The sequence below is a fragment of the Gopherus flavomarginatus genome, chromosome 2 (genome assembly GCF_025201925.1).
Source record: "Gopherus flavomarginatus isolate rGopFla2 chromosome 2, rGopFla2.mat.asm, whole genome shotgun sequence".
NCBI classification, from domain to species: Eukaryota; Metazoa; Chordata; order Testudines; family Testudinidae; genus Gopherus; species Gopherus flavomarginatus.
In genome coordinates, this window is record NC_066618.1 from 238634872 (window position 1) to 238655797 (window position 20926).

At 39.5% G+C, this 20926-nt stretch overlaps 1 protein-coding gene across 10 annotated transcripts in view; it reads left to right on the plus strand.

Moving 5' to 3' along the window:
- Positions 1-1094: 1094 nt before the first annotated feature.
- Positions 1095-20926, plus strand: part of CSPP1 (centrosome and spindle pole associated protein 1) — a 165022-nt gene continuing 145190 nt past the window's right edge. For 7 of the 10 annotated variants that reach the window (XM_050940620.1, XM_050940622.1, XM_050940619.1 and 4 more), the window contains exons 1-4: positions 1250-1352; positions 7882-7993; positions 11142-11238; positions 20825-20925. In XM_050940620.1, coding sequence (XP_050796577.1) covers positions 7892-7993; positions 11142-11238; positions 20825-20925 — 300 coding nt within the window. In that variant the 5' untranslated portion in view covers positions 1250-1352; positions 7882-7891. Of the gene's footprint in view, positions 1139-1248; positions 1353-7881; positions 7994-11141; positions 11239-20824; position 20926 lie in introns of those variants that run through there. The other 3 variants (XM_050940614.1, XM_050940616.1, XM_050940615.1) reach the window with 2 other exon arrangements.

Below are 20926 nucleotides of genomic sequence, written 5' to 3' on the forward strand. Positions count from 1 at the left end.
TTAAGAGTTAGGACCTGGGATCAAGAGTTGCTAAATCTCACGATTTTATCGTGAGTCTCCTGGTATTTAGTGTAAAAAGTGGAAGCAGAGAGGCTAATCTGACAAAAAATATTGATGAGTTCTCATTCTTGATTTTCACTCCCACTTTTGTCTTATAACAAACTGCAACCACAACCCTCCCCCTCATAAATCACAATTGTGGAAACACTGCAATGGTAGTTCTTTTACAAACGTTTTGCCATAATTTTTCTGTTCATTGTCAGAGAGGCCAGTGATTACTATGCCTCCCCTTCTACAGTCACATACCTGTGATCATCTAGACAGAGATTATTAAATATTCCATCAAACTATGTGACTATGTTTTTTTTCTGACAATTTTCCTCCAAACTTTTATACTCTGGAGGTACCCTTCAATTTTAAATTAAAAGTAATTTTACTGATGGCTGAGAGCCCTGTGTATGAACTCTGTGTGAGGAGGGGAGATTCTGCCTATGGGGACTCCCAGAGGGTATGGACTTCTGTGTGTTGGCCCTGTACATTTGTGAGGGAAAGGAGAGTTCTCTGCGTATGTGATCTTTCTCTCTCCCTCTGTGTGGTGTGTATAGGAGATGGGGGTGTTTGTGGGAGGAATCACAGTATGAATGTGGCGGGAAGATAGGATAACCAAACGGCAAGTGTGAAAAATCGGGACAGGGGGTGGAGGGTAATAGGCGCCTATATAAGACAAAGCCCCAAATATCGAGACTGTCTCTATAAAAATCGGGACATCTGGTCACCCTACGGGAAGAGGCTAGAAGTCCTTTGTATGAGATATCTGTTTGTGGCATGCTTGTGTATGTTGGCAGGAGGGGCTCCTCTGTGTACAGGCTGTCTGTGAGATTTATGTGGATGGAGAGGAAAGGGGTCCTCTGTGTATGGGGTGTGGCCTCCCGCGGAGCAGGGACGGGCTCCCTGCCCACGAGCAAAGAGAGACAGCCCCGCACAGGGAGTCTAGCCCCAGCTCCCACGCACCAGGGGGCGCTGTTCGTAGCGGCGAAGGCGCGGCCCCGCTGCTGCAGGTCTCCGGAGGAGGCGGTGAAGTGTGAGAGGCGGGGCAGGAGCTGCCGCTTGCAAGCCCGGCGGGTCCGAGAGCGAGCGGGTGAGTGACTCCGCGGGCTGGCTCCAGCCGTGGGTGGGGTCCCGCAGGCTCCTGAGGCGAAGGGCGGGGCGCAGGGACGCCCAGGCTCCCAGGGCGGCGGGGGCGTAGTTCTGCCCCGTCACCTGCCTCGTGGGGCGGGCGGGTCTCCAGGGGGCTGCGGCCCCTCGCCGCGAACTGCCCCGGGACGGGAGAAGCGAAGCGAGCACCACTGGGAGTATGTGCCCCGCTGTGGGGCGGGCGGCACGGGGCGGGGTGTGTGTGTGTCTGTGCCCCTACGAGGCGGGCTGGGGTGTGTGTGTGTGTGTGTGTGTGCGCGCGCGCGCGCGTCTGTGCCCCTGCGGCGCGGGGCGGGCTGGGGGTGTGCGTGTCTGTGCTCCTCGGGGCGCGGGAGTGAGAGAGGCCTGTCTAGGCCCAGGTTGAAGCCGCAGCAGTTTTTGTTGTAACCTGGTTGCCTAACAACGCTGAGTAGCGTCTTAAAGAGGCAGAGCCCGAGGCCGCCGGCGCCGCCACTCTCTGTGCGAGGAGCGTGTCCTGGCTCGGGGCCGCACTTTATCTGCCCCCAGGCTTCACTCCGGTGCCCGGCTGCTGCTTGTCCCCTTATCGCTCTAATACACTTTGCCAGTTTATCGCAATTTGTAGCTCTGTGGTTTAATAACCAGGCATTTTAATTTTTTGTATCTCCCATAACACTGTCATGCAGCTGTTTAGAAGTGTTTATTTAACTTTGGGTTTGTTTGCAATATGACAATCAATCTAAACTGTATAATACACCATTTATTTTGGTAGGTTTATATGAAAGGTGCTATCTTAAACTGCTTTATAGAGTTATAGAGTAGCAGTGGGAGTTGGAAATTAAGAGGTGTAAGCAAAGGAGGAAAATGGTTTTCAAGTAAGATTTAAAAAGAAGTGGAGAATTGGAGGAACAAGATCCAGGAGGAAGCACCTTACTGATGGGAAGAGCTGCAGAAATAAGAGGCTATTCTTATTACTGTTCAGAGGGATAGAGGGGAGGCAAGTGCTAATAGTTTTGAAAAATCCAGAAAGTATTGCTGAAAAATTTAAAATAACTTTTTAGTATAACAGCTCTGTGGCCATATAATTTGCAACTGCAGTGACTAAATGTGGCATCAAACTGTGGTAAACTTTTTTTTTTTATGTATCAGTTTTTTTCCTTAACACATCCTCTTGGGGATATTACATAGGGTTGATGGGAATTGTGATTCTGTCTGTTCTCTTTGCATAGTAACACTCTTCCTGCTGTATTAATGGCAGTATAATATACATAAATATAAATGCAGGAGATCAGCTTGGATTTTGCTGATAAGTTTTCTTCTTTATAAGTCTGGCGTAGAATTGGAAAAGGGTTTTGTAGGGGGAGAAAGAGAGAGGGAACATGTTGTAGAGACTCTCCTTCACATAAACAATAAAATAGACGCAGTGTACATGTAGGTGCCTTCCCAACATCTTAGTATAGTGAATCTTGTTTAGGCACCAGTCCTGCATAGATATGTGCCCATGCTTAATTTTAATGTGTAGTCCTATTGAAATCAGTGGGACTTCTCAAGTAAAGTCATTAAAGGATTAGATTGGAGGGTTGGGGCCTTTGCTGATAGAAGGAAAATCAGCCAGAGCCTTTCCTTTGATTATTTTCCTGTTCTCTGCTCTGTGTCATGCTTTATATATCTCTAAATTGCATTCACTAGTTGACTCTTTAATTATTATTAGGTATCATTTATGCAAATTTCCTTTTTTAGATGTTAACATATTTTGCTCTTTGGTAAACTAAATATTACATTGAGTTTGTTTTTTTTAGTCAATAACTAAACATAGCAGCAATTAACATGATACTTAACGCTTACATAGTGCATTACTTCTCTGAACTGAGATATATAAAATTAATTAGAGGCAAAGATGTATGCTATCAGAAAATCATTTTTTATGAGTAGCCTTTTAAATACTATCTTCTGAAATATATTTTTTGCTCCTTCCCTGTTTTATGTTTAGAAGGGTTTTTGGTTGGGCCTGAGAACAATACCACCAAGTATGCTCAGATCCCAACTCTGCCTTTCTCTCTGCACACACCTGGCTGGTGGTTGCTGCTGCTTCATTTTTGGCTCTGTTCTGTTGCTGGTAATAATCTTCCTGAAGGGGCTAGAAAAGTGTGTGCATGGTCAACAAAACTGAAAATTGCGATACACAAAGTGCTGTCAAATGCACAAATGGAAAAAAAAATTTTTTTTTTCTCTAGTGTATTTGAGGAACAGTAATTTGTGGTCCTGATACCAGAATAAGCTCTGCTTGGGATCTCTGTAAACCACATGGAGCCTGACTGAAGTTAATGGCGCTCCATGTGATTTTAGGGGTTTAACACCCACAAAATTCTTTGCAGGATTGGCACCTACGAGGTTACTTATAATTCTAAAAAGAATGTTTTCAGATGAAAGTATGATTTGTATGTTGAGGGTGTCCCTTTAATCCCCACAGGATCCCTGTTCAGAAAGTAATTTATTTTAATATATTTTGGCTAATTTCTAAATTTTTATGGAAAAATAAAATAAAATTAAATGCTGAAATAATGAAATTGGGTGCTTTTTCTATGGTTTTCAGCTAAAAACCAGAAACTATTAAAAATGAGGATGACCTCTTAAGGTGCTGCTATAGATCACAAAATTGAATAGAAATAAATCATTCACATTTTTATTAAGCATAAATATTTTCTGAACCAATGTACACAACAACCCTCAAAATGTTAATAAACCTCTACCCCGATATAACACTGTCCTCGGGAGCCAAAAAATCTTACCGCTTTATAGGTGAAACTGTGTTATATTGAAGTTGCTTTGATCTGCCTAAGTGCGCAGCCCTGCCCCCCTGGAGCGCTGCTTTACTGTGTTATATCTGAATTCGTGTTATATCGGGTCACGTTATATCGGGGTAGAGGTGTAGTTTGCTTTTGAAGAACAGGTAAACTTTGTGTTTTCTCCTTTTCTTCTTTTTTTCTCTCCTCCCACCTCCCCCCCCCCCCGTATAACAAATCCTTTCTAATAATTTATTTGGCAGTTGGCCCTCATGCTTGTTTCACAGGGCTTATGAATTCATGCACATTTTTAAAAAGGTCTACCAAGGAAAAATGAGTGAGCTATAAAACATCTAGATATTTCCCCAGCCAAATTCTGTCAGCCATCCTTCCTTTTAGCCATGTGAAAGATAGCATCCTGAATCAACAATGCTAGTATATCTGATTAATTTGTTTTACTCAGAGTGGAGTTTTGAGCTTTCTTCACATTCAGTTGAATACTTGTGCAGTTAAAATATATCTGAATAGATACCTTGCCTTTATTATGTAATTCTTCATGATGCTTTTCAGCAATCTCTGCTAAAAAGTTAAACATTTAGTGTGTTCATATTATCTGAATTAGAACTAACTAACATCCATTTACCAATTTTTTAATTCTCTTGAGCCAGGTTTGGCATCATCACGCTATTGTGCTGTTACTTGAAACAGAACTCTTTGGAAACAATCCCAGTGTTTATATATGCTAGTCTAAGTGAAGGTTAGAAATTCAATTGCCACAGTCCAATGAGATATCTTCTGGTGCATGACTAGCACTGCATTGGTATTCTTGCAGGTGAGTATGCTGCAGTGGATAGTTGGTGTGAGCAAAGGTGGAGTACTAGGGAATTTACTATGAAACGTTACTTTTTCCATTCAAAATAACTTTTGTGATTAAGTGATCCTTCTGTAGTGTTGCAATGCTGAGTATAATATATATATGTGGCTGGGAACATTTGTTCTTTTCACGTTACTTCATCCTTTGACTTTATCAGTATGCAAAACTAATGAGATTAAGGATTTAGGACAATCAGATGGGGAATTTATTTTCAGAATTAATTGTCTGATATCACTAGTAAGACAACTGGGTTGTCCCAGGACTGCCTCATTTATGAGAATCACGTAATATTTTTACAATGCTAATTAAAGAATAACATATATTTAATGATATTGCTTTATGCGAAGATTTTACTGTAACTCAGGAGTCAATATTTTTTTGCTATCACATTACACTGCACATACATTTCATTTTTATTGCAGTGATTTCTTTCTGCATTGTCACATTCCAACTATATCTTCTCATTTCATATTTTTCTTTCCAAACGTGTTTTTTGTTTAACCGCATTAAATCTCACCCCTTAAGGCTTTGCCCATTTTTTAAACTCTCTTAGCCCTTTGATCAGATGTGCAGGCAAATAAATAATGGACACATGGGTAGAGCCCTGCACAGATACAAAATTTGTATCTGCATCTGATCCACAATCCGCAAACATGGTCTGCGGATATCAGCATCTATATCTGTGGATATAAAGCAGATATCCGCAGATTTGTAGTGCTCTGCACATGGGATGGATTTAAATGGAAGGTCACAATTTTATTTATTTAACACTGGGAAGAGGTGCTGTATCTCCTTTACCCATTCTAACATTCCAGGCATTTAATTGGATGCAGTGCAGGGTTAAAGGGCTCCCACTTTGTCACCGGTGTTTTGGGGAGGACCTGCTTAGGCCCGCTGCTAGGATTCAGATCACTTTTTATTCTAGGGATGGGGACAAACAGGATGAGAGAGCAAAGCAGCTAACCTGGTCTCCTATCCCCAGCCAGTGGGAAGATGATAGATGGTGGTCCTGAGGGGGCAATCGCTTTCTTGGAGCGCATGCGCTCTCACATCCCCCATCCTTCCTTCAGAGCACTGCCTTACATCCCCCTGTTGACTGTCGGGGAGGGAGTATGTTCATTTTCTGTCTCTGCTAGTATAATCTCAACAATAAGCTTACAAAGTGAATTCTGTGCAATTTATACTTAGGCCCAGATACTGCAAACACTTACCCATATGCTTAATTTTACTCACTTAGATAGCTCCTTTGACTTCAATGGGGCTATTAAAGTGATTAAAATTAAGCACATGAATAATGTTTGAAGGATTTGGGATTGTAATTATCACCTTAGTTTGCGGTACCATTTATGTGTACTTTCTATGGACTTAACATTATAAACCCTTACTCCCAACACAGTCACTGGAACTACTTGCATGAGTAAAGATTAGCAGGATTTGGCCTTGTGTGCAGTTCATTGGCTTTCTTTTCATACTTAGCTTTTAATTAGATAGCATATGTTTAGTCAGAATGTCATTTAAATATATTGAAGAATTTACTAACCTCTAACTATTGGGCCAAATATCAGAGGGGTAGCAGTGTTAGTCTGGATCTGAAAAAGCAACAAAGAATCCTGTGGCACCTTATAGGCTAACAGACGTTTTGGAGCATGAGCTTTCATGGGTGAATACCCACTTTGTCAGATGCATCTGACGAAGTGGGTATTCACCCACGAAAGCTCGTGCTCCAAAACGTCTGTTAGTCTATAAGGTGCCACAGGATTCTTTGTTGCTTTATTGGGCCAAACTCATCTCTCGTGTAACTTAATTGAATTTGGCCTATTTGAATTTGTATTATGATACTCTTTAAAGGCATAGGTGCTGCAACTAGAGGTGGGGGGTGCTGCCACACCCCCTGTCTTGAAATTGTTTCCATTATATACAGGGTTTACAGTTTGGTTCAATGGCTCTCAGCATCCCCACTATAAAAAAATGTTCCAGCTCCCCTGCTTAGCAGCCCTGATCTCAGTTGGAGCCTCTCTGTACTAAATAGACATTGTACTAACATTAAGTAAGAGAAGATTCCTGCTCTGAGGCTCTTACAACTAAATTGACAAGACAGACACTGGGTGTGGGGGAAAAGAATTGGCAGCCTTCTCTTGACCTACAAAACTTATAATTTTATGATATCTAAATAAAAGCAAAGTATGAAAAGAGCCAATTAATAAACTGCACTTGAGGCCAAATCCTGCTAACCTTTACTCATGCAAGTAGTTCCACTAACTTTGTTGGGAATAAGGATTTATAGGGTATTAAGTTATAAAGCTACTTCTGCAAAATTAGTAACATTTTAAAAGTGGGGCACTTTGCTTATTGACCATATTAAGGTCCTAAACTTGCAAACATTTATGCATGCGCTCAAAGTTAAGTGTGTGTAAGTGTTTGCAGGATTGAGGTTTAAAGCAACATTGAACTGGAGTTTCATTACGCATAAAATAATCAGTTATTGGAACACAATACAGTTATAATACATCATATGAACTACAGGCTCTATAATGGGTCTCTTTCCCTACCCCTTTGCATCATGTTGACAAATAATCTTGATGTTTCTCTCCCCTTCTCCTATAGGTGGAAAGTGCGGGAGGACACGGCATTCCTCTGATCTCATTTCCAATTTAAACTGCTAAACTGATCAGTGCTAAATATTCTTTTCAGCGGTTTTAGCAGTTGAAAATCTGTCATATTTAGGAGTTGCTCAGTATTATTCTCGTACTGGATTAAATTATTTTGTTTATGAAAAATCTTTTAAAAGAGAATCAGAATAATCTGTATTTGAAAAATTATTGGGACTGTCTTTTGGAATCTTAATTTCTCTCTGAAGAGAAATTTTAAAGGTTGCAACATTTTAGATCAGATATCTCTAGGGAGGAGGTTGTCTTAACATTTTTTTAACGTTTGCACCTCTTAGGCAGATCAATGCAGTAATTTGATGACTAAACTTGAGTTGATTAAAGCCATTAGTAGTTTAACTGATAGTAAATTTCTGCTGATACTGAAGAGGGACCATATTAGCACAATGATATGTATCTTTCCTAGAACTGAAGAAATGATGGCAAATGATTTAGACCAGTTTATTGAAGATCAAAAGGCCAAGTTGGCACAGGACAAAGCAGAACTTGAAAATGATCCTCCTTATATGGAGATAAGGGTAAGACTACTACATTATTTACCTATTTCAAACAGTTTTATGGTTGGAATCTTGGTTTAAGTCTGCTTCTATTGTACTGATAAGAGTTTCTTCTTTATAAAGATATTGTATTACTGAGCTACCTGTTATAAAATAATTTCTAAAGTGTCTTTCTCCATCTTTGCTTATAGGAACACTGTCAAATCAAATTTGGCCCCACATTTAACTTTTATATTGATCTTCACATTTGTGAATGTTTATTTAAAAGTTTTCATGGTTTTCCTAAATTCGAATGGAAGCCAAGCCAAGAATTGCTCTCATACATGAGAACCTCAGGGTGAAATTGCCTAGAAATGAATGTCTGCTTTCATTATCCAAGCTTAAAGAATGCAAAAAATAAACAGTACAAATAGCATAAATATTTTTTTTTATGGTCAGTTCAATAAGGTACTATCCATACCCCAGGTAAGAACACTAAAATATTAATTTTTTATCCTGATAGTTCCTTCATTATTACTAGGATATATTTTTTGAGTATTTTGTGTGTCAGGTATTTACTGTTTATTCAGGAGCACACTAAACAATGTGAATTTTTTTGCTTTATTTAAAAAATATGATCATAGGTAAATTTTGTTAATGTTTTTGCGATCTGAAATTTATTTGCTGTTTTATTTTTGTACAGATTATCATAATCAGGGATTGTCACTATTTATTAAAAAACTTTACATGTAAACAATATTTCAGAATTATTTCAAAATAGAAAAACCCCATGTTGTCAAGTTAGCATTGCAGCATCGAGACTCCATGAGGTATCAAAAGTATTTTTTTCTTGTAAAAAGTACTGATAATGTTGCCAGTCTTGCAAATATTTAAGCATGTGCATAACTTTACTGACACGAGTAGTCTCATTGACATCAGTGGGCCTTCTCACATGAGTAAAATTATGCATATGCTTGTGTTTGCAAGAGTAGGGCTGAATTCATTGTTAGAAATTGAATGATGATATGAGCTGGAACATGTAGGTACCTATGGGAGGATGTCCAATAAATATGTTTTTTACCAATATTGCTCAAAAGTTTCCAAACATATGCAATATTTTGAAAATGGTCAGAAAAGTAGTGACTTGCCTTACCGCTGTTGACAACCTTGCTAACTCTACAGTTGTGCATTGGTGTTTATAATGTGTTTATAGTGGGATACATGTGGGAGAAGGTTCTCTTTAAAAACTTGGGCTGGCATACTCCTTGCCCTGTTTGAGTGCTGTGCACGTAATTCTAAAGCTATAAAGATTTGATAATCTTGCAGATCACCTTAAAATGAGAGTACTTACATGGAGAAAGTTTTTTTATGATTTGTACAACTCTGTCCTAGCTATTCTGAATCATGACCTTGATGAAGAGAAGGTTTTGGTTAGTCAGCACTGTATGTTTGTACCTGTTGGTTCTGACCTATAAAGCCTTAACTGGCTTGGGGACTAGTTTATCTCCTTCTGTATGTAAGAGAAGGAGTTACTGGTAAGACTTTCTCTGAGTCAAGTTGAGACTTTGGAATTTGCAATCCTACCTAGTCTGCATATTGACATCTAGGGCACACTTCAAAACATATCTGATCAGATGTTTGGGGTGGGTTGTGGTTTGGGTATGTTCACAAATAAACATTCCATTATGGATGTTGCCAACCCACGTATTGCAATGCTGAAATTTAAATAAAATTTCAAATAGTTTATAAGCACTTTTATTGTCCAAAATGATATGTGTGATCAGAGAGAGTCTTCCATTTTGTTAACTAGTAGTATTTAATTACAAATACACAGGTTACAGCTACTATCTGCAGAACACTCAGAAATAATCCACACATCAGCATAATAAATTTTGGTACTAATTGGCTGCAATCTTGAACCAATATGCTTGGCTATATATACCTTAAATCATGTTCTGAGACGGATTTAATTTAATTTTTGTTGGAGGGGTTTGTCTCTCACTTCCCTCAAGCAATATTTCAAATGGAGGGAATTAACTGCTTTTCACTTTTGAAGGGGGATGCAAAAATTAGTTTGGGGTGGGGGTGTTGACTGTCTTTCAGTTAACAAATCTAGTAATTTTTGATTCTTATTGAATTGGTAGCCAATGACCCTCAAACACAAGCCCTACTTTAAAGTTAAGTAGATTACTTTTAATTAAACTTTCCTTTCCAACTCATGCTTCCCATTATCCTGCCTGCAGTTGATTTTAAGTTCCAGTTTGCCTATCCTGGGACTCTTTTCTGGGATGATGGGGGAAGGTTAGTCATAGTTCCTGCTTCTAGAATACATTTTTTTTTTTTTTGTGGTTCACCAATCCTGTATTTATTCTTCCCCTTCCTCTGCCTGCCCTCTTATGTTTGTCTCTTCTATTTGTCTCTTTGCTGTGTTTACTGTTTCTTATTGCACCCATTATAACCTTATTCACCCTTCCTTGTGTCTCTTGCATGGTCCTCATGTTTTCTTGTGTGACTATGTACCCATGATTCTCTATAATAGCTTAGTTTTCAGGGTGCTGAGAGGAGACAAGCTTTCATCTTTGCCTCCCCTAAAGTTGCTGCCTAATCGCTGTTCAGAGCAGCTCCAAGGAGTGGGGTGAGATGAACGAGTCATCCCCTGTTGAACTGTTTGGGTGGGTGTGGGTGTCCAGTGAAGACACTGGTCTGAACTTCACCCATCATGCTCAGATATTCATTTAGCACAGTAGTTTTCAACCTCTGGTCTGTGGACCTCTGGGGGTCCACAGACTAAGATTTCCAAAGGGGTCCATATCTCCGTTCACCTTTTTTTTAGGGGTCCACAAAGGAAAAACAGTTGAAAACCACTGATTTAGCAGATGACTAGTCATGGTGCCAAGTAAGGTGGATTAAATCTCTTGGGGAAAAATACTGAGCATGGTTAGGCTATGAAATCCCTGTGAGTACATAATCAATTTAAAGTGCTGTTGGGGATCAAATGTAGCAGAGTAATTATTGCATTGACACAGAAACTACTTTTTAATATCAGTGAAATACACTGTCTGTTACATGTATTAAAAATAACCAGAACCCTCTGTTTTCCAGTCAAACGTTAAATCATGTTGTTTCAGGTATGTTATGGTTATTTCCCTTATCTATTCTTGCAAAGACATACATTTTTTTTTCTTTTCAGAGCAAAGGTGCAGCGAAGCTTTCTGAGACCAGCAAAGCATTAATGTCTATGGCTAAAGAAAATATACCACCAGACAGTCAACAGAACTATCTTCTAGGTATGATATGTCTTTAATACATAGTATTTTTAGGTGTAGATAGTGAAGTGCTATCTTAGAGATCTTTTCACAGCTAATTAAAAATGAATTCTTTGGATTCTTAATTATAGGAGCATCACAATAATTCAGGCACTTAGTGTTTATATCCTTTTAAACATCTTGAGTTTTTTGAGGTTGCATTTGTCCTCTGAAAGTTAAAATTCACTCAGTTTTTTAATTAAAACAAGGTGGTTGAGGCAATATCTTTTGTTGGGCCAGCTTCTGTTGGTGAGAGTGACAAACTTTAGAGCTTAAACAGAGCTCTTTTTGTGTCTTGTGCTGATGTCCTTTTGCCGGTCTTTGAGAGAGGGTTTGTGTCTGTCTTTATTGTGTTCAGGGTAGCTGGAAGAAAACTATATGTTGGGATAGCATTTCAAGTGGATCGCCCATTCAGCTGCCTGCCAGAAGTTCTGCATCTGTGCTTGGAGCTAGAGAAGCAAGATGCTTTTTCTGTCAGCCTCTTGGGATAAGGTCCTGTCCTGTCACCATGGTATGGCTGATAGGAACTCAAACAAATAGACTAAATCTCCTGAGAAGCCTAACAAGGCAAAGATAATCTAGATGGATGTCAGACTTGGAACTGCAGTGTCTCCTTTGGGTTGGCAAGGGCTGCTAACAAAGAAAACATTGAATCTCTGGGAGCAAGCAATGCCTCATGTTGTTTAAATAACTGCCCCCTAGCCTACCATGATCAATTACGCCCTTTCCACATTACAATTTTAGTTAACTTTGTAACCAGTTAGTAACACAGTTGACTTTAAACATAGGACAAGACTCTCAAATTTGGGGGCATAACTGCTCTTAAGTCAGTATATAAGCTCTTAAATAAATGGCTTGATTCTCAAAGATGTCAGGTTCCTACAACTTCAGTTGAAGATAATGACAGCTGAGGATGCTCATCATCTTTGAAAATCAGGCTATTTGTGTAAAAGCTTACGTTGGGGCAGTTGAGTCTGAAAATTTTGGCTATGGTTTGTGTGTGCACACCATCTTGTTAACACTAAGGCCTGGTCTACACTATGCGTTTAAACCAATTTTAGCAGCGTTAAACCAATTTAACGCTGCACCCGTCCACACAACGAGGCCCTTTATATCGATATAAAGGGCTCTTTAAACCGGTTTCTGTACTCCTCCTCAATGAGAGGAGTAGCGCTGAAATTGGTATTACCATATCGGATTAGGGTTAGTGTGGCCGCAAATCGACGGTATTGGCCTCTGGGCGGTATCCCACAGTGCACCATTGTGACCACTCTGGACAGCAATCTGAACTCAGATGCAGTGGCCAGGTAGACAGGAAAAGCCCCGCGAACTTCTGAACTTCGTTTCCTGTTTGCCCAGCGTGGAGCTCTGATCAGCACGGGTGGTGATGCAGTCCCAAATCCAAAAAGAGCTCCCGCATGAACCGTGTGGGAGAGACTGGATCTGACCACTGTATGGGGAGACAAATCTGTTCTATCAGAGGTCCGTTACAGAAGACGAAATGCCAAAGCATTTGAAAAAAATCTCCAGGCTATGATACAGAGTCCACAGCACAGTGCTGCGTGACATGCGTAAAGGAAAGCCAAAGAATCAAATGGACGCTCATGGAGGGAAGGAGGGGGGACTGAGGACTCCAGCTATCCCACAGTCCCCGCGGTCTCCAAAAAGCATTTGCATTCTTGGCTGAGCTCCCAATGCCTGTAGGGTCAAACACATTGTCTGGGGTGGTTCAGAGTATATCTCGTTAATTTACCCCCATTCCCCTCTGTGAAAGAAAAGGGAAAAAAATTGTTTCTCTACTTTTTTCAATGTCACCCTATGTCTACTGCATGCTGCTGGTAGACGCGATGCTGCGGCAGTGAACAGCAGTATCCTCTCCCCTCCCCTCCCCTCCCTGGTGGCAGACGGTACAATATGACTGCTATCCGTCGTCATCATCAGCCCGTGAGTGCTCCTGGCTGGCCTCAGGTGAGGTCGGCCGGGGGCGCCTGGATAAAAATAGGAATGACTCCTGGTCATTCCCAGTAGATGGTACAGAACGGCTGGTAACCGTCCTCATCATAGCAACTGGGGGCTGAGCTCCATCAGCCCCCTCCCTTTCCTGTGTAAAGAAAAGATTCTGTACTGCCTGGACTATCATAACAGCGGGATGCTGGACTCCTCTTCCCCGCACTGTTTAATGTCCTGCCTGGACTGTCATAGCAGCTGGAAGCTGCCTCCCCCTCATTTTATCTCACTAACAAGTCAGTGTTTCTTATTCCTGCATTCTTTATTACTTCATCACACAAATGGGGGGACACTGCAATGGTAGCCCAGGAGAGTTGGGGGAGCAGGGAAGCAACGGGTGGGGTTGTTGCTGGGGCACCCCCTAGAATGGCATGTAGCTCATCATTTCTATGGGATCTGACACAGAGTGGCTGTGCTCTCTGGTACGCTGGTCCTCTAGTACACTTGCCCCATATTCTAGGCAGGACTGACTCTATTTTTAGATACCATAAAGGAGGGATTGACTCGGGGAGTCATTCCCAGTTTTGTCTTTGTGCCCCCGGCCGACCTCAGCCAGGGGCACCCATAACAGCAGCAGACGGTACAGAACGACTGATAACCGTCATCTCATCGCCAATTTACAATGACGTGGCAGACGGTACAGAACAACTGATAACTGTCTCTGCTATCTTGCAAAGGCAAATGAATGCTGCTATGTAGTGCTGCAGTACTGCGTCTGTTAGCAACATCCAGTAGACATACGGTGACAGTAAAAAAAAAAAAAAAAAAAAAAAAAGCTGAACAGGCTCCATGGTTGCCGTGCTATGGCGTCTGCCAGGGCAATCCAGGGAAAAAGGGCGCGAAATGATTGTCTGCCGTTGCTTTCACGGAGGAAGGAATGAGTGATGACATTTACTCAATCACCCGCGATGCTGTTTTTGCACCATCATGCATTGGGGTCTCAACCCAGAATTCCAATGGGCGGAGGAGACTGCGGGAACTACGGGATAGCTACCCACAGTGCAACGCTCCGGAAATCGACGCTAGCCTTGGACCATGGAGGCACACCACCGAATTAATGTGCTTAGTGTGGCTGCGTGCACTCGACTTTATACAATCTGTTTTACAAAACCAGTTTATGTAAAATCAGAATAATCCCATAGTGTAGACATAGTCTAAGTTACTAAACATTGCAGCTAACAGTTTCACCCTTGCCAGATGCCTTATTTTGCATGGGATCATGTTTCTGAGACTGGTTCAGAACACATTCTTTTTGCATTGTGTCTGGACCCTCTAACCTTGCCTGTGGTAAGACGTCTCAAAGTGCATTGCCACATGTGCTGCTGTTGTTGCTCTTTGTGTTTTTTCTTTTGGACAGTCGTTTTGCTTGCTGAGGTGCTACAGAGCAGCTGCTCTGGTTTCCCCAGAATGTAACAAACAAGATTAGGCAGTATGTTGGGTACTACATTATAATTACAATTCTTCACCCAGTGCTTTGAAAGAGAAAAGCTGAAGAATGGCCAAAACTCAAACCATGTTTGTTGTAAATTGTGGTCAAGAAAGTGTCACAGATGGGTTACAAAAACATGCTTGTAACTGAACTGTGAACTGAGCCTTAGAGTGGCACTGAGGGTTTGTGCTGTGCTCTCTCCTGTAAATACGACATCAGATGGGCTGAGAGATTTAGACTGTGAATAAGCATGGGAAGTTGGAGGACACCCTCAAGCCTCTTTCAGAAATATGGAGATGTTCTTTCTTCACCTCCTTTCAGGGAAATAATAATGCTGCTATTAGCATTTTCTAATTTTTGTGTCTGAGTAAAATCAGATGTAAAATCGCGTCTTTAAAATAGAGTAAACTGCAAAAAGTTCTTATTCAGTGATGCATGTTAATAACATCAGCTATAACGGCAGATGGCACTGCAGTCAATGGATATTTCTTCTGTGTTTTTAAAGAATGTGAGGACTTGATACGACCAAAAAGCCACAAGGATATTTTTAGTTTCAAAATGAAATAATATTTCTGAAGTGCCCCATGTCATGGTGTTGCAGAAATAATTAATAGCTGCAATGATAAATAGGTAAACAATTAAAACTTTATGGAATATAGTACCTAAACCACCTCAATAAAGGGATTTTTACAAGTGTGTGTGGGGGGTTATGAACTTGGGAGGAGATCCATGTGGAAATAGTTCTACTCCTTAGGGCCCCCGCAGTCTAACATGCAGTGGTGGTATCAGGGCATAGGTATCTGTCAAGCTGATGCTAAAGGAGGTGGTGCCAGATGTAGCCAGATAAACTAGTCTTGTTAATTTCTAAAGGTAAGTTAAGTTCCCTAAATGAAACCTATATTAGTATTGAAAAGTAATGGTGTATATTTCAAATACACATGGGATTTCTAATCTTGGCTGTAGCACCAACTCTATTTTGTGGCTTTGGAAATCACTTATCCTCTCTCTCTCTCTCTGTTTTCCAATCCATAAGATATGGCTAGGGATACTTACCTTCATCTCAAAGGTGTTGTGAGGATTGATGTTTTTAAAGTGCTTTGTCAATGCAAGAGCATTACTTTCCTTGCACTCCTGTGTTCAGAAGATAAATGCTTTTGTAATGCCCACACGTGTACTAGAAGCTTAACAGAAAACACTTAAGACTTAATTTCTTATAGGTACTGTGACAATTTCAGCCGTGAAAAAAATAACCATCAAGCAGATTGTGATGACTCCAGAAGTGTGCTTGATTGAATGATGATAATTTCGAAAAATAAGATGTGAAATCCTGGCGCCATTGAAGTCAATGGCAAAACTCTCTTTGATTTCAGTAGGGCCAGAATGGTTGTACATAAAAGTATGGTCTGTTTAATCATATGTTGACTTTACATTAATTACAGTGTTAAGAGAGGTTAAAAACAAATATTATATCTGGCCTGCATTTTAAAATATGCCTACATTTTAAAACAGAGGATTATGTATTATTGTCCTTAATGTTACCCTATATGAAATGACATCACTAGGAATGACACAAAATGACAATTAAGAGTTGCTTGTCACCAGAAGTCAAGGGTAAACGTGGGTAGAAGACAACACATGAATAAGTATTTGCCTCAGATTTTTTGCCGCTTTTGTTGTTGATCAGTAAGTTAGTTTACTATAGTCATTAGTGTTTTGTTGATTTAACTATAGAAACATAAAATATAGTGAAATAGTACTGGTGGACTAATTATTTTACTCTTCCTTCTCCCACTCATGACTGTAACGAGGTCCCTTCAGTTTCACTAGATATCAGTTGTTAATGTGCTGTAATGAACTGACAAAGACATGTATCCACTGGATACATTAGGAAGTGTTCAACTGCCTGAGGGCATTGTATTGAAAAGAGATTACAGTAAAGTTTTTTTTTTTTGTTTAAGTATTAGAGTCTTGAGTGTTTGGTAAAGGTGCATCTGAAGTATATTTCCTTTGTTTTGCACAACGCTGCTAATGACGATGATGTACAGTATAGTGATAACAGTGAAATTCCTAAATGTCTATAGATTTATTACAGTAACAACATGAAAATGCCAGTTACACAATAGCTATTTCTTATGTCAGAGAAAGAATGAGGTCCAAGTAGTGCGGTAAAAACACACAGCTCAGTGGATGGTGAGATTAAAAACAAACTCTGCCTATGATATTATTGTCACCTCTCTGTGGCGTAACTGATTGTTCGGGATCTCTCTTATACCCAAGTAAATTTGGAATAACTCCACTGAGGATCATGCCAACACTTCTGGTTTAAAAAATGGAGAACAATGAAGTTGATCTGGACTTGCATGTAGATCAAAATCTTTCTTTTTATTTTCAACAGCTGGGCCATACACTGGGATATTGAGAACACATTTTTGTGTCTTGGTAATGTTTTGTCTCATCTTAACTTTTAATTATCTGTTGGCAAGAGGGGGTTAAGTAAATTTTAATAAAAATTAAAAAAATTGAACTACGGACATCAAATTACTCACTTTCCAGGTACTGTAATGGATAGTATAACCAAACTCTTGTTAAAGTGGATGGTTACATACATTAATTCAATTAAAAGGAAACTCAGCATCCTGATTCATTTTTGAGGCAAAGTCCATCCTTTAGAAGAAGTAATCCAAAGAGATGATGAGAATCTTCTCTGCCACGACAAGGACTCAGGGCCCCTGTATGTGGTCTCTGATGGAATAGAGGGAAGATCTAGCATGAGGACACTCTCTGTGGAGGTTATAATTCCAGGTGTGATCATAAAAGCAAAAAGACTAAAAAGAAGTGGAGAGTCTTTGTAGGGGACCAGAAATGCTTCTGGTCCAGAGAATGAAAGTGAAATAATTCCAGAACTTAGTGGAATCGGCCACCGCATATGTAACTTCTTATCTTTTTTTATCAGAAATATTTCCATGATGTCATAAAGGAATAAGTTAAAACATAGTGTGTGCCATTGTCATGCTTCATGCAGATTATGAGGCGCAGAAGTAGTGAGCTCTAACACCACATGACCTGAAGTGCCTTATTACTGTAAACAGTCCCTCAGATTGGTAACCAAATGTATTCACTTTGTTTAAACAAAATTAAATAATCTAGATTAGTGACCTGAAAGCTGCCTTAAAGGCCAGCTAGCATGCAGCTGACATCATCATCTCTAGGCTATGCATCCCCATCCCGGGAGGGTGATACATGGCCTGTGGGGCCATTATAAGTTGATGTGATTTAGAACAGTCCTGAGGCTGCTTTAAATTGCAGTAGAGGCTAGATGTGGGGGTTTTCCTCTTTGCTTTTTTGAGCATTTAGCAGTGTGTTGTCAGTCACTTGGAAAGTGAAGTTATTCAGTACAATCATGCTTTAATAACTTCAAAAATAATATATAAAGTAAAATATATTTGTAAAAGTTTTTATTTAAATACACTTGAGGATGTGACATTTAATTTTTTTTTAATTATTGCCTTTATTAGTTCAAAGGTTGTCCAGTGCATGCAGAGAAGACCATTAACACCATATTGAGTAACCATATGCATAAAACCAACAGAAGTGAAAGAGCAAGGCTAGGACTCAAAGTTAGCAGAAACATAGTCTTAGTATTTTTGCTCCCCTAGCTCCTCTCATAGTCCAAGCCTCTGTAAAAAGGAAGAGTTCTAAACCTATCCAAAACCATTCTTTTCAGAGTATCTGTCCAGCCCGCCCCTGCATAGGCCCTCACTACAACTACACCTCTACCCTGATATAATGCAACCCGATATAAGACGAATTCGGATGTGAACGCGGTAAAGCAGCGCTCCGGAGGGGTGGGGCTGCGCACTCTGTCAGATCAAAGCAAGGTCGATATAACACGGTTTCACCTATAACACAGTAAGATTTTTTTGGCTCTCGAGGACAGCATTATAGCGGGATAGAGATGTATTAATAATAATAGTGAACTCCCAGGTTACTATCCAGTTGTGATTATGTTATCTTCAGAGTTTTTCTGGATGGATAATCAAAAAGATCATTTAACAAATAAAATGAAATTCTAAATACCTTCCCGCCCAGTACCTTTAGACTTTGTGACAGAAGACTGGATTATGATTTCTCATTGGTTTTACACTAATGACATTTCATTGGCTTCAGAGGATTTACTGCTGTGAGAACAGAATTAGGCCCAGATTCCATAGACTTTATTTTTAAATTGGCATTTCCAGGTCTCGTTTTTTTACTCTAATACTCTTGGTTTTTTTTTATTTATTTTTTAAAAGTTGATCCAACCTTTAATTCCTTAGGAATCTAAATAAACAGCAGGCAGCTGAAATTTCTTGATGATTGGCTGCTGTTTCTATGGAAACTACGGTTAAAATAGCTTTAGAAAGAGTGTTGCTTTAACAAAATAAAGAGTGGAGGTAAAAATTTTTAAATTAAACACTTACTCTTACATTATTCTTGCCAATCTGTCCCACCTTTTTTTAAAACTGAACCAGATTGGCTGCTAATAGCCAGCAGTTATGGATGGAAGGCTCTCCTTGTCAGCCAGCAACTCAAATCTATAAATGCCAGTTTGAAAATAACGAACACAAAAATGTGTTCTGATATTCTTCTCTTTCTGAGTCCATACTTAACAGATGGCCGATTGGCTTACAAATTCTGACTGGATTGGTTATGCCCTAACCTGGCTCAGCTGGAACTTCCATAAGCCAATCAAGTGTATCCTTTCATTATGCCATTTTTTTCTTCTTCTTTCTTTATAAAGATAGTAATGACAAAATGAGTTATCAGCCATCTAAAGTACAAACAGGAGAATATGACTCCAGGATTAGCGATTCTTAACATTTATATAGTGCGTCATGTATCAACACACTATACAGACATTAACTAATCCTCACTATGAGTAACTGCAGTGATGGAAATCAGGCAGACAGACTTGCCTAAAGCCACACAGTAAATCAGGAACAGATCTGGGAGTAAAATTTTAATATTTCTTGCTTCTAGTCCACTGGCTCACTCCAGTTAGACCATGCTTAACTCGAAATTCTTTCAAGGTTATCACAGGCAACAATCTTCCACCCCCTCCCCATTGTAACTAAATGATAAAAAATTATATAGTGCTGGGGAAGAAAATAAAAAGCTTTGTTTACAGGAGAATGATTATATTCATCTAAGTACATAAATATATGGACTGAGAAGATTAAAAAATATGTTAAGCCTTCAAAATTTGGCTGTAGGTCTGTTTCTTGTGCTGTTAGTTTAACTTTGTGACATTGTCTCAATTTTCTTCAGATGCCAAGTGAAATAATTAGTCTTTTGAGGCAAAAAGATATTTCTTTCTAATTTCTCAGACTCAGTTTTGATTTCAGAGGACGGTAAAATATATTTCCTACACAGATTAGTGTGTAACAATTTCAAAATCCTAAAACAGTCTTGAAGCAGGGCTAAATATGAATCTGTCACAGTGTATTTGATAGTCTAAGTGATGTGAGAGAGAATTCAGAACTTTAGAGTAGAAAGGTTGAATGAAGAAACGGCATTGCTTCTTGTGGCCATGAGTCTCTTCAAAATTGTATTTGTGCCAGTGTATATCATATATATGAGTTTCATACTAAACAAGTAGAATGTTATAAAATACATTCTCTGAAGCATTTGATATTGCGTAATGAGCACAGTATGAAATATCAGGTAATAAATTCTTCGTTTCTACAGTAACATTTGTCTTAAAGAGAAGTGATTTGCTTCAAGATTAAATATCGATTATAGAAATTGCATGGGGTAATCTATTTGCTGTTTAGAAATGTTTGCAAACCTATGCTTTTGAGTTCAGATTGTGGTAAATTTGCTTCTAAGGCAATGAAATATAGGGACCAAAGGGGGAAAAGTCTTTATAATTAGAAAAAAACAGGCACTACATTTTCATAATGCTTTCTGCATGATTGTTTGCAGTTGATCTTTCATAATTTAACATGATTACTATTTGAATAATTTAGGGTTTTTTTCCTTTTGTGTCACCTGGTAAAAGCTAAAAATATCTTTTCCAGCAAGTAACACAACTCTTATTTGTACTGTTTTGTATTAATAGAAGGTGAATAAAAATTGCATTAAACTTTACAGGTGAATATGGCTTGAGTTTGCCTCTTGGAGATGAATATGAAAGAAAGAAACATAAGCTAAAGGAGGAACTTCGACAAGATTATAGACGATATCTTTCTCAGG